At 39.1% G+C, this 13,569-nt stretch overlaps 1 protein-coding gene across 7 annotated transcripts in view; it reads left to right on the top strand.

Annotated features, from left to right (window-relative positions):
- The first annotated feature begins 6,048 nt into the window (after positions 1–6,048).
- Positions 6,049–13,569, top strand: part of wt1a (WT1 transcription factor a) — a 35,960-nt gene continuing 28,439 nt past the window's right edge. For 4 of the 7 annotated variants that reach the window (XM_061677345.1, XM_061677346.1, XM_061677352.1 and 1 more), the window contains exons 1-2: positions 6,049–6,892; positions 9,885–10,007. In XM_061677345.1, the coding sequence (XP_061533329.1) occupies positions 6,436–6,892; positions 9,885–10,007 (580 nt within the window). In that variant the 5' untranslated portion in view covers positions 6,049–6,435. Of the gene's footprint in view, positions 6,893–7,248; positions 7,300–9,884; positions 10,008–13,569 lie in introns of those variants that run through there. The other 3 variants (XM_061677349.1, XM_061677348.1, XM_061677344.1) reach the window with 2 other exon arrangements.

The following is a 13,569-nucleotide window of genomic DNA, read 5'->3' as shown; positions in this document are numbered from 1 at the left end:
TGGGGTACACCCTGAACTGGTTGCCGGCCAATCACAGGGCACATACAAACAAACAACCATTCGCACTCACATTCAATGAGTTGTTAAAAAAATAGAATACAGTGATTTTCGCAGTGTATGCAGGCTTCCTCTAGTGTTAAGCAAAAGAATCAGAATCAGAATCAGAATCATCTTTATTTGCCAAGTATAACATAACTGTAGTATAGCATAACTGAGCAGTTCAGGTTTTTTCCGGTTTCCTCCCACATTCCAAAAATATGCATGGTAGGCTAATTGAAGACTCTAAATTGCCCGTAGGTGTGAATGTGAGTACCAATGGTGGTTTGTTTACATGTGCCCTGTGATTGGCTGGCGACCAGTTCAGGGTGTACCCCGCCCGAAGATAGCTGGGATAGGCTCCAGCACGCCTGCGACCCTCGTGAGGATAAGCAAAACGAAAAATGGATAGATGGATGGATGTTTGCTTTTAAAGATTAATTGAGGTAAAATATTTAACTTTTATCATATTTAACAAGATTTTTTTTTTATTTTCATATAATTATGTGCAGTATTAACGTTCAATTATGCATAATATTACAGTGATTGATAATAATATGAATATACTTTTAAGGGATAAAACCTCTGTCTTGTTTTTGATGACAACTTAGGCCTACTACTCTACTGTATTTTACTGTTGGTCATGATGATGATACTTGGAGAGCTAAGTATTTTTTTTAGGTAGTACTTAATGTAAACAAAAATGACAACCACTATATTAATACCAATATTTGTTGTTTTAGCATTATTATAATGAATGAGCACACATCTCCATTAAGGCCTGTAAATACACTGATCTTAGTCTATTTATTACAAATGTTTGCGGTTAGCAGGCTGGTTTGTGGAGGATGATGGACAGATGTGTGGTGTCATCATGATTCTAGATGGTGGCGGCTTTCATTGATGTCATGGGGATTCAAAACGTGACTATAAATCCTGCACCTTTGTCATAATCGTCCCCAAAATCTAACAGGTCCTGCCTTGGTCCTTAACTCATTATGCTACAAACTATTGAGGAGTCAGTGTTGTATTATTTGCTTTATCTGTTTCCAATTTATTGTTTTGTAATGTTTTGTACTGCTTTGAAATTAATTGTGCTTCGTCTTCTTACCCAGATCACCCCTTAAAGAGACCTCCGTTTCAATGGGTTTTTATTTTCTGGTTAAATAAAGGTTTTGGGCGGCACGGTGGACGAGCGTCAGCCTCACAGTTCTGAGGACCCGGGTTCAATCCCCGGCCCCGCCTGTGTGGTGTTTGGATGTTCTCCCCGTGCCTGCGTGGGTTTTCTCCGGGCACTCCGGTTTCCTCCCACATCATAAAAACATAAATTCATTGGAGACTCTAAATTGCCCGTAGGTGTGAATGTGAGTGCGGATGGTTGTTTGTTTGTATGTGCCCTGTGATTGGCTGGCAACCAGTTTAGGGTGTACCCCTCCTCCTGCCCGATGACAGCTGGGGATAGGCTCCAGCACGCCCACGACCCTAGTGAGGAGAAGTGGCTCAGAAAATGGATGGATGGATGGATAAAGGTTTTGACTGACTGTTTTGCTTTGTCAACATACTGTATCTGCTGTGAACAATTCACTGCATCAAAAACAGTCACGGTGCCTGAGCGTTTGGCATGGTACTGCGTATAATGTCACTTTGTTATTTGTTGATCACTGATGTAGCGGCTCTTGAGTCAGCACTTAGGTAATTCCAGACATTTTTGATTGTGTGGAAGATAGTGCCACGCAAACTCCATGCAGAAAGACCCCGAGACATGATCGAACGTAGAACCTTTTTGCTTTCGGACAGCACCCTCATCCACTGTGCTGCCATATTCTGACCTGATTTATCAGTTCATAGTACAACCCCCACTTCCAATGAAGTTGGTACGTTGTGTTAAACATAAATAAAAACAGAATACAATGATTTGCAAATCATGTTCGACCTATATTTAATTTAATACGCTACAAAGACAAGATATTTAATGTTCAAACTGATAAACTTTATTATTTTTAGCAAATAATCATTTACTTAGAATTTTATGGCTGCAACACGTTCCAAAAAAGCTGGGACAGGGTCATGTTTACCACAGTGTTACATCACCTTTTCTTTTAACAACATTCAATAAATGTTTGGGAACTGAGGACACAAATTGTTGAAGCTTTGTAGGTGGAATTCTTTCCCATTCTTGCTTGATGTACACCTTCAGCTGTTCAACAGTCCGGGGTCTCCGTTGTCGTATTTTACGCCTCATAATGCGCCACACATTTTCAATGGGAGACAGGTCTGGACTGCAGGCAGGCCAGTCTAGTACCCGCACTCTTTTACTACGAAGCCACGCTGTTGTAACACATGCAGAATGTGGTTTGGCATTGTCTTGCTGAAATAAGCAGGGGCGTCCATGAAAAAGACGTTGCTTGGACGGCAGCATATGTTTCTCCAAACCCTGTATGTACCTTTCAGCATTAATGGTGCCTTCACAGATGTTTAAGTTACCCATGCCATTGGCACTAACACAGCCCCATACCATCACAGATGAACTTTGGGTCCATAAGAGTCCGGATGGTTCTTTTCCTCTTTGGCCTGGCGGACATGACGTTCACAATTTCCCAAAACAATTTGAAATGTGGACTCGTCGGAGCACAGAACACACATCTAAGATGGACTGAATCAGTCCATCTTAGATGAGCTCGGGCCCAGAGAAGTCGGCGGCGTTTCTGAGTGTTGTTGATAAATGGCTTTTGCTTTGCATAGTAGAGTTTCAAGTTGCACTTACGGATGTAGCGCCGAACTGTATTTACTGACATTGGTTTTCTGAAGTTTTCCTGAGCCCATGTGGTGATATCCTTTATACATTGATGTTGGTTTTTGCATTCAATGTTGGTTTTCGGCCTTGCCGCTTACATGCAGTGATTTCTCCAGATTTTGATGATATTATGGACCGTAGATGATGAAATCCCTAAATTCTTTGCAATTGTACGTTGAGGAACATTGTCCTTAAACTGTTCGACTATTTTCTCACGCACTTGTTCACAAAGAGGTGAACCTCGCCCCATCGTTGCTTGTGAATGACTGAGCAATTCAGAAAAGCTCCTTATATACCCAATCATGGCACCCACCTGTTCCCAATTAGCCTGTTCACCTGTGGGATGTTCCAAACAGGTGTTTGATGAGCATTCCTCAACTTTCTGTCTTTTTTTTGCCCCCTGTCCCAGCCTTTTTGGAACGTGTTGTTCCCCACTTTGATGTTTCAGATCATCAAACAAATGTAAATATCAGATACAAATAATACAAGCAAACACAAAATGCAGTTTTTAAACTGTGATATTATTGATAAACGGAACAAAGCTATTCAAAGCTACCTGGCACTCTTTGAAAAAGTAATTAAATCACGTCTTGTTAAATCATGAATTAATATTCACATTTTTTTCATTTCAGTTTGCACTGACCGCACCCAAACCTGATTCCTTACAGACCAGTACAAATCAAGAAATTAAATAGAACCTGTCTGACAAAAGGAAGTCGGCCAAAAGATCTGAAAAAGCTGCAACATAATGCCATGAACCCCCCAAAAAAATGAAATCAAGAATAGATGATTAACTAGCTGACATCTATCAGTCTGGAAAGGGTTACATTAAGCCATTTCTATTTGACCAAATATAATTTGCTCATAAATTCTTTAAAAATCAGACAATGTGACTTTTTGGATTTTTTTTTTTTTTCTCATTTTGTCTCTCATAGGTGAGGTATACCAATGATGAAAATTACAGGCCTCGCTCATCTTTTTAAGTGGGAGAACTTAACTAAACTGACTAAATAAATTTTTGCCCCACTGTATATATATATATATATATATATATATATATATGTATATATATGTATATATACTAATATGAGATGTGCACCATTTAGATTATCACTTTATATGACAAACCAGGTAAGTGAATATTTCCTAAAAAGTCAATAACTACATACAGAAGATGAAACTCTTCAAAAGTCACTCTTTTATGTGTCAAAAGTGTAACTAGGAGTGTAACCCTTTATTTTTGGGCACTTCAAAGGCCAAATATGTCATTTTTGAGACGATGGCAGAATGGCACATGGCCAGAGAGACTCAAGTGTCGGCTTTATAAAAAAATAAATAATAATAATTGCTTTTGTGGCTATTTTTCAAATGTAACTGAAATTGTAATCATGTACATTTCCAAAAGTAACTGTAATTGAATTACACATTTTCTCGCAGTACTGTAACAATTAGAATTATATATAGATTTTGTAATTAAATGACATAATCTTGTTCCATGTAATTAGTTGCTCCCCAACGGCGCTTCGCAGACGGTGTCAAACAAATCTGAGCATTTTTACTTTTACTGTACAGCACTTTATTGGATATTGTATTGGATCATTATATTGTGCAAGTGGTCGTAATGTTTTAGCGAGTTGGCATATTATGCTAATAATGCTACAAAGCACTTTTTTGTATTTATGTAACTGTAAATTGTTTTCCAACCGCAGTGCTCCATTGAACGTCTGTCATTAGTTCAAAGTTGAATCAACGATTGTCTCTTTTTGGCTCTGTTTTGTTGATAAATGATCCAAGGATCCATCATGATAAGCCTGCGATCTGCGATAGGTCTCAACCTCAGAAACAAGCCAGCAGCACCGAACGCACATTGCTCGCACACTGACACACCCTTCTCCTCACCTCTTTTTCCGTGTTCCTGATTGTACACGAGCGCCTGCATTTGCAATATTAACATTGCTGCCCATCCCAGAAGAGCACTCATGCATCTGACTGGTCTACCAATAGTGCTGAAGATCGAGGGCCGTACTGCGGAAACACATTCCCCCTCTCCAAACAACACATTTTCCTCAAATAAGAACTCACCAGTGCTCCGCTCACCATTTTGTGTACAAACACACTGGGGAAGAAATATTGACTTTACCCAGGGGGTGCCTTCTTAAATTATGAGGACCAAGTCACTGTCATTTATTTATTTGTTTGTTTGTTTATTGTGGCCACAGTGCAATAAGCAAGAAGGACCTTGTTAAATAGGCCTTCCGTAGGTATTAAACGCAAGGACATCATTTCTTGTCCAGCAATGGGCCCGCGGAAGCACTTGCACACCTCTTTGTTTGACATTTTATCCTGTACACGCAAGCCTACAGCTAATCTACAATTTGAATTCTATTTTGGATTTTAAAATCTGTCGTACAAAAGAGTGAAAGTTAAACTCTACACAATTGATGACAATATTGCGTTATTTATTTATAAGGCTTTTTTTTTTTTTTTTTACATAAAACTCGAATGCAGCTGGTTTGAAAGAGCTGAGTTTTCTTAAAAAAAATAGTACATATATGGAAGGATTCTCTTTCTATGTTTCATGAAAAGGTTACATGATGTCTGGCGCTTCAAAATTCCAAATGGATTTTACTGTATCGTATGTCCATATTTATGGGTAAAATAATGGCAATAATAGACTTGTAATTTTAGTGTGTGCGGGGGGGAAGCTTTGCTAAATAATTGTATCATTGTGTAAAAACATATGTTTCCAGACAAAACCATCAAGATATGACTCATGTCCCCCTTTTTTCCCCCATGTAAAATGTTTAATTGTTTTGGCTGTCAATGTGCTTTCAGTTTATTACATTCATTCTTCCTTTACTTAACAGGATTCCAATAATAATTTTAATCTTCAATCCAGATCATTTCACGTCCAATCACTGCATAAAATCTTGAAAATGCATATTTCTCATAATATTACATTTGGGCACATTTGAAATAAACATATAAAGAAAGTATAATAATGATAAATAAATACAAATAATAAACTAAGATAACACAATATAATATAATGTAAACTACCGTATATTATCTGGCGAGTGATTTAACGTATAGCGTTATTTATTTTTTAGATAAATAAAATCAACACACTATATAGCATTTTTCCCGATTGTATGTAGAAAATAAGATTCATTTGTGTATAAATATAGTGTCACCTCGTGACTCCGCCTACACATAAACCCAGATGGGAGCATGGAGGGTAAAGTGGGCTACTCCTCCTCGCTGGTCCACTCCTCTTGCTCCATTCACAGGGAAGGCTGAAGACACTGAAGACAACCTCTTTTCTCCTTGAATGGACCAAACACTCCTCCACCCCAAAGCGAAGACCACAGCCAGTTGTACCCTTGCATTTTTCTTGACCGCCGCTTTACCATGAACTTGTGGAGGTTCCGTACAGTGTGGAGTATTTTCAAAAAGCTGATGGCCATCCACTGAACCAGACTTCGGAAAGACTGAACAAGCAACAAGGTGGATCTTTGGGGTCAAAAGGGCAGATTTATATTGAGGAGCCTGAGAACATTTAACGGCAACTTCCATCTTTTTCTGGCTTTTGGTCCTGGACCACGATGGGTTCAGATCTCCGTGACCTGAACTCCCTGCTACCTCCGGTCCCAGCGGGGCCCAGTCCTAGCTGCGCGGCCCCTCAGTGGGCTCCCGTCCTGGACTTCCACAACGCCACCTCCCCTTACTCATCTCTGGGAGCCCCTCACACGTCCCTCGGGCCGCACTCCTTCATCAAGCAGGAGCCCAGCTGGGGAAGCACGGGCGACCCCCACCACCTCGACTCGGATCCTCACTGCGGCCTGAGCGCCTTCACCGTCCACTTCTCGGGGCAGTTCACGGGCACGGGGGCCTGTCGGTACGGGGCCGCGTTCGGAGCGCCCCCTCCTGCGCCGCCCCCCTCCAGCCAACCTCCTTCAGTCGGTGGCCCGCATCATCACCAACCCCCCAGCAGGATGTTTAGCAACCCACCATACCTGACCAACTGCATGGACACACAGCCTGCCGCCCGCAACCAGACAGGTATACGCGGTATAGCATGTGTTTGCGTGTATGTGAATGCAAATTGCCAACGTCGAGCACATCGTCTTAACATCGCATCTATCCGACACTTCACCTGTCTACATGTTGCCTTTAGCACTTCCAATCCCTCGTTCACCTCAATCTCCCGATGTGTCACTGACCGTGCGATAAACAAAATTACACGGAAATACGATAAAAGCGACACCTCTACCTATAACTTTGTTTTGTGCAGGTCTGACGTCATGTATTAATAAGCCTTGTGCTATTCCAAATAAGGCAGCACAAGTTAAAAGAAAACCAATGACAGATTACTTGGATGTGTGCACCGTACGTCATTTAGCGCCACATTTGGCGTTACAGAATTGGAGCCAAAGGAACTGACCTGGACTGACTGAGCACATTATTAGGTACACGCCTACCTGCACAATCGTACAGCCGCAGTAAAAGTCGTGTCTAAAAATGTAATGCTCAAGTTTCATTGATTATTACAGAGGGTATTAATTGAACAATATGCTTATTATTGTCGTCATAATTTGCATTGTTGTGGAACTGCGCTGCATCAAACTGAAATTACTTTTTTTGTTACTTTATTTAGCTACAGTAAGAGAGTAGAATTGCTGATCGGAATTACAATCGCAATAATAAACATTTGTGTTAAATAAATACCTCGCTGACAGGGTTAATAAACACTGAGCATTATTACCTTTGCAAAGACAGAATTTGGGATGCAATTAATTTTTTAATTGGATCTTGTCAATATGGCGGATGAGTTATTGAAGTTCCGCACGACAAATTAAAATTCATTGAAGCGATTGTATCCGAAGATATTTTTTACCTCATTTTGACGGCAAACTGTGCAGGAGTGGACTTTTTTTTTTTTAGTGCCACGATGTTTTCTTTGTTTGAATTTCAAAAATACTACCACTTTTTTGTCGAATGTCATACTACTTACTAAATATAATGTCACTTTTGTTTCAATCCGATCAGGGAGGTGATGATTAACGTTGCATCAACTAGAAGTGCCGTTCACACTGACAGTGATCCAAATTCTTAATGTTTAAGTTCCAAAAGATTGGAATCGACTTTTATTTGCGTTCAACCAATCTCAATTGATTCAAATCGGAAGCATGAATGATCCTGACAAAGACATTTTCCTTCGGATAAAATCAAATGCAGTAACTAACAACTTAAGATTTTGCAATTTATTGCATATCTAACGGCAACCAATAAAATATATTATTATGATTCTAGTGCAAACAATTTAGATATATATATTGTCCATGTTATCTTGATCTGTTTCTTCTGCACAAGCACAATAAGTTAGTTTTAAAGAAAGTAATTTGACACTTCCTGGTGGATTATGAAAACATTGTCATTTTATTCATTTATTCAAATTATTGCCTTTACTGCTTTTGAACTTATCCTATATTTATGTCAACTGGATTTAGCGACCAAATTATGATTGGACATCCAACAATTACACGGACACGTAAAACGTCAACAATGAGGTTCATATTCTCTTATGTGCTCATCTATTCCACAGACTCCGTCGCGCGGGGTGACGGATCTGTTTATCCGTGCCCAGTAGATTCATTAGTAATAACATGCTTATCAAGCAGATAATTTAGGAATAACATTATAATCAAAGCACGGAGCTGACCTCTAACCTGTTCTATCTGGTCCCTGCTGTGGCTGGACGAGCACACACAAACAAACGAACGGCAAGACTCGGGTCACACAGTAGAGCTGATAGCGGCAGAGGTTCACTCAGGGACCGGCGCATCAGCACAAAGACCCCTGCGGGTGTGCCTAATTCTGTCTGCATCATTTTTGTGCCAGTCAACATTTTGTCGGTTTTGGGAGTAACGAAGCATATAAGAGGATTTACAAACTAAAGGAGGCACTGGCGTTCCTTATGAAAAAGGCACACACATGCACAGGGTGAGTGGAAAATGAAAAAAAAAGTAACGTGTGCTTGTGTGTGCGCGTGCGTGTGCATCTGCGTGTAAGTGTGATTTATGGAAAGTGTTCTGCCATTTAGTCAGTCATGAATTACATCTACTAGCGTCAGACAACAATTCAGTGTGTACATGTGTGTTTATTTTATTACAATATTAATAATAATAATGGGATTTATAATAATAATGTGAAGTGTAAGCAATTGCTGTTCAAATGAGTTTAAATGGAAACGTGACAAGATTTGCCTAAAATGACAGTCTGTCAAAATGCAAAGTCTTACCAAGAATTAACATTTTTTTATGATTGGTTCCAGAGAAACTGAGTATATAGGGGTGGTTTTGCGAAAAAATTTTGTGCGATATTCCCTCTCGGAAATGCGGTCCTAAATGCCTTCAAATTAGAGTAAAGCAATGTAACTACATTATTTGTTAACATATCTTCACTCAGTGCCGTAAAAAAGGGGCACCAACGCGCATTTGCACTCCACTGTCCTCAAACCTTTTAATTTTGTTGGCTACTCAGGGAACCCCTTCTCCGATTGGCTGTTAAGTTTCAGTTCAAAATATCCACCAATAAGGGGAAGACATTTCAAGGGGGTTCTCCGTGTCAGAATTACTGTGATGTTTCATATGGCGTCACTCGCCCTAAAACCCCAACGTAAATATCACAAATTTGAAGATTATTGGTGAGAAGAATAGGTTATGTTCTTTAATCATCATCATTTAATCATGTTTTCATTAATTGATTTGTTTTGGAGTGCTTTTTTTTTTGTTGTTTTTTTTTTTTTTTTAGAAAATTCCACGAAGATTGATGGCCTCATATTCCATTGCTAGTTTAAACACTCTAAAAACTATGAGGATTTAATATTGTGTTTCAATTACAGAACAATATTGGACATATATTATGTAATACGGTACGTACTGACATAAAGTCAATATAGTGGTATTGGGAGATGAGCTCTTTGGTCATGGACACAAATGGACTAATTATTACGTTGTCCGTTCAACACTAACTTTGTGTGTCTTCCCTGCAGGTTACAGCACAGTTGCGTTCGATGGCGCCAGCAATTACGGTCACACTCCAACTCACCCCGGCTCGCAGTTCTCCAACCACTCCTTCAAACACGAAGACACCTTAGTTCATCAGAACGTCATTGGTATGTTTGACACCGAAATCAATGCGTCACGGCCTCAAGAGAGTAAAGCAGATATTTAGCTGAATATGTATTTATAGTGAGTGGGGCGCACAAACGCATCTGCGAGGCCGCCGATTCCACCGCGGGGATGTCTTCTGACGTCTCCACGGTGACCTGGCCTGTCAGAAGAATAAATCAGCCACATCCTGACTCACAAACTCCCTCGGCTTCTCCTCTCAGCCACTCTTTCATCCACCCACCTATCCCATTCAAAACACTCAGCGTATGTTGTTGGTGATTAATGAAAAGTGTGTTTTTTGCGCATGTTATGTCATTGCGCCAGTACATTTCGGGGCAGCTTTGCGGAAGAAATAAGTAACACTTTCGGAGCTGGGAGAGCAATTGGAATGCAGGGAAGTGTCAAGGGACCAATTCACTCGAGACGGGGAGCAGACACAGGAGGAAAAAAAAAAAAAAAAAGATTTGTGGATAAAAATCGAAAAAAAAATGGATGAATATATTAAAGAGGACTAATATAATGGAATTTGAAACCAAACATTGCTCCCCATCGACTCTGGAAACTTCAAGGTTGAATACAATTGCTAACGTGACCTCCCATTTATTCGGATTTTGAATCCAATTCACTAATAGAAAATAAAAAGAATCCATTCCGAGGTCGAACTGTTCACATCATAAAATCGTTATTACACTGAACAGGTATTTTTAAAAATCAAGAATTCTTGGTAGAGCATAAAAGTGCAAAACTAAGTCAACGACTACTGGTAAAACATAAAAACAAATAAACAGCCTTTCTTTTAATGAGGCAGATGCAATGCCTTGGTGACTGGATTATTATTATTTATTTTTTTTACTTGTCACACATGTGCCAACGGTTAACCACTATCCACCAACAATAATTCAACACTCCGTGGAGGTCGTCCGTTTACGATGGTCCTGACATACGACGAGGTTAGAAGCGGCGCGCAATGATCTCGATTACGCAGTGGAGTAAGAAAACAGCGACACACGGCACGAGAATGCACACTCACTTAGCGGCGTACTTAGTGGTTTTTTTTTTTTTTTTTGCTTACTCTATGGCCGAGAAAAGATTTTCATACAAATACAGTCGTTACTGAAGTCATGACTTACAAATTTGGGTTACCGGAGGAAGAGAACTCCGTCGTAAACCGAAGGCACCCTTGGCGACTTCGATAAGTGCTTATACTTCACATACAGTATCTTTCGCTGTGTATATTTCTTCTTCTCGTCTCATGTTTTTTCTTTTCTCAATACCCCCCTTGTTTAGGGTATACTCAAAGCAAAACCGAAAACGCATGCACACAGAGTTAATCCTTTGACGCTCACTGAACTGATGCCGTTGTGAGGTACGGTGGTAACTTGACTGACTAGTGCCTCAACTAATGAGTCTTGTTAGTTCCAAGCCATCGCTTGGCATCTTTTTTGGGCTTTGTGTTGCGAGCCAATATTTCATTTACAAGCATGTTCACAACCAGAGGCTCACATGAAGATAACTGACCATGTTCCTGATGTCACTAACTAGGCCACGCCCAATAAAGGCACAGATTATTCATTCATAAAAATGTATGAAGCTGGTTTATTTCTTCACCTTCTCTCATATGTTTTATGATGTTGATTACATTACAGTGCTATTTTTCTTTATTTAAAACCAGTGTTGGGAAGATTACTCATTATTATTATTACTAATTACAAGTTACCCTATTGAAAATGTAATAGTAGTGTAACTATTTCAATTAATTTCTCAAAGTAATGTAACTAATTACATTTGGTAAGATTTTGATTAGTTTTCTTGATTTTGAATTAATATAGCAACAGGACCCTTGAATGTTTCCTCGACAAAAGTGCATTAAAACCATAGATTATTATTTTAGAATTAACCACATATTTGTTATTTCCACAAATAAAAAAAACTGATAAAAAAACATGATGAAATATTAATAAGAATAAAAATTTGTGTTGTTTTATACATAGATATGTGTGGGGGTGTGTGTGCGTGCGTGCGTGTGTGTGTGTGTGTTTGCAGCATGTGGGAAAACATGACACCATGTTGACCTAATGACAAATGTGCACAATTTAAACAATATCACCTCATATGACAACCCAGATAATGGAATGTTAAAAAACTGATAAAACAGTTATAACCTTTTAAAAATGACAGACAAACTTTTGTCTGTCATTTTATATTGCATCACAAGGTGGCGCTTCAAGGTCGTATTTGGAAAAATATGTCATGTTTGAGACGACGGCAGAATGGCACATGACCAGAGAGAGCCATTCACAAGCGTCAGCTTTAGAAGGATGAAGTGATATGTTGTTTTTCCAAAATGTAACAAAAAATGTCATCATGGAAATTTTCAAAAGCAACTGGAATTGAATTACACATTTACTCCCAGTAATGTCATGGATTTCATTTTTGAAACATTTTGTAAATTTTGTAATCTCTTTACAGGAAGTTACTACCCCCAACACGGGTCACTAGTAGTGTTAGCTGGGATGAGGTCTAGATATCCGTGGTCATCTATAGGATAAGTGGTATAGAAAATTAATGGATGGGAGCATTACTTGTTCATGGAACAAAAGGAATTCATATGTCAAGGTATCACTGTACGCTGAGGCAGCTCAAACAGAAATTGTGAGTGATTTGTTACAAAACATGTTACTGTGTCATTCAACTTAAGCAGTTCCACTTTATAGAATTTCGTTGTCATCTAAATTTCAAGAGGATGCTGGCAGAAATACGGAGTCATTCTACCGAAACCTGACCATTTGCTTGTTGTAACTCTCAAAATAAACTCTAAAATCAGATAATACGCATATTAAACTACTCAAAATGTGTGCTGGCCCATCTCAGGCAACTTTTGGTTTTATGTCATTGTTTTAACTCCTCATTTGAGTAATACTGAAAACTGAAAGTAACAGGAGTGAGTTTTCTTCAAAGGATTGGCAAATGCATGTAATATACGCACATGGCATTTATGGTAATGTTGCATCTTGCATGAAGCATTTTGAAACTGAGCACATTACAGTAATTCAACCCAAAATTGTATTTTAAAAATGCACTGGACGCCTGCTATCCGTGGAAGATAGGGCCCAAGCATGACCGTAAATAGTAAAAATCCACGAATAATTGATGCTCCCGTATTGCCGCGAAAAGAAAAGAAAAAAAATCTGAACAAAACACAAATAAGCAGGGGGTCAGGGCAAAAACAAAAAAAAAAAAAAGTGAGTAACCGGGAGTTTCTGAGAAAAATCCACAAATAAGTGAATTCGCAAATGCCAAACTGCGAATATCTGACGGTCCACTGCAAACAAATAACATCAAATTAATCATTTAGGTAAAGGTAGGGACTGTACCAAGATTTGAATCATCCTCATCATACCGGTCGATGAAATAGCAACGACAAATATACGAAAAATGAAAAAAAAAAAAAAAAAAAAAAAAACTGAAAAATATACGAGTAAACCTCCCATGGCCTGCAGACCATATGAATGATAGAAGTTACAACTTTCTTTGAACCATGTGATGTGTGGAATATACAGAGTT

The sequence above is a fragment of the Phycodurus eques genome, chromosome 5 (genome assembly GCF_024500275.1).
Source record: "Phycodurus eques isolate BA_2022a chromosome 5, UOR_Pequ_1.1, whole genome shotgun sequence".
Lineage (NCBI taxonomy): Eukaryota > Metazoa > Chordata > Actinopteri > Syngnathiformes > Syngnathidae > Phycodurus > Phycodurus eques.
Note: the sequence above shows the minus strand (reverse complement) of the source record. Positions and strands in the feature narration are given on the sequence as shown.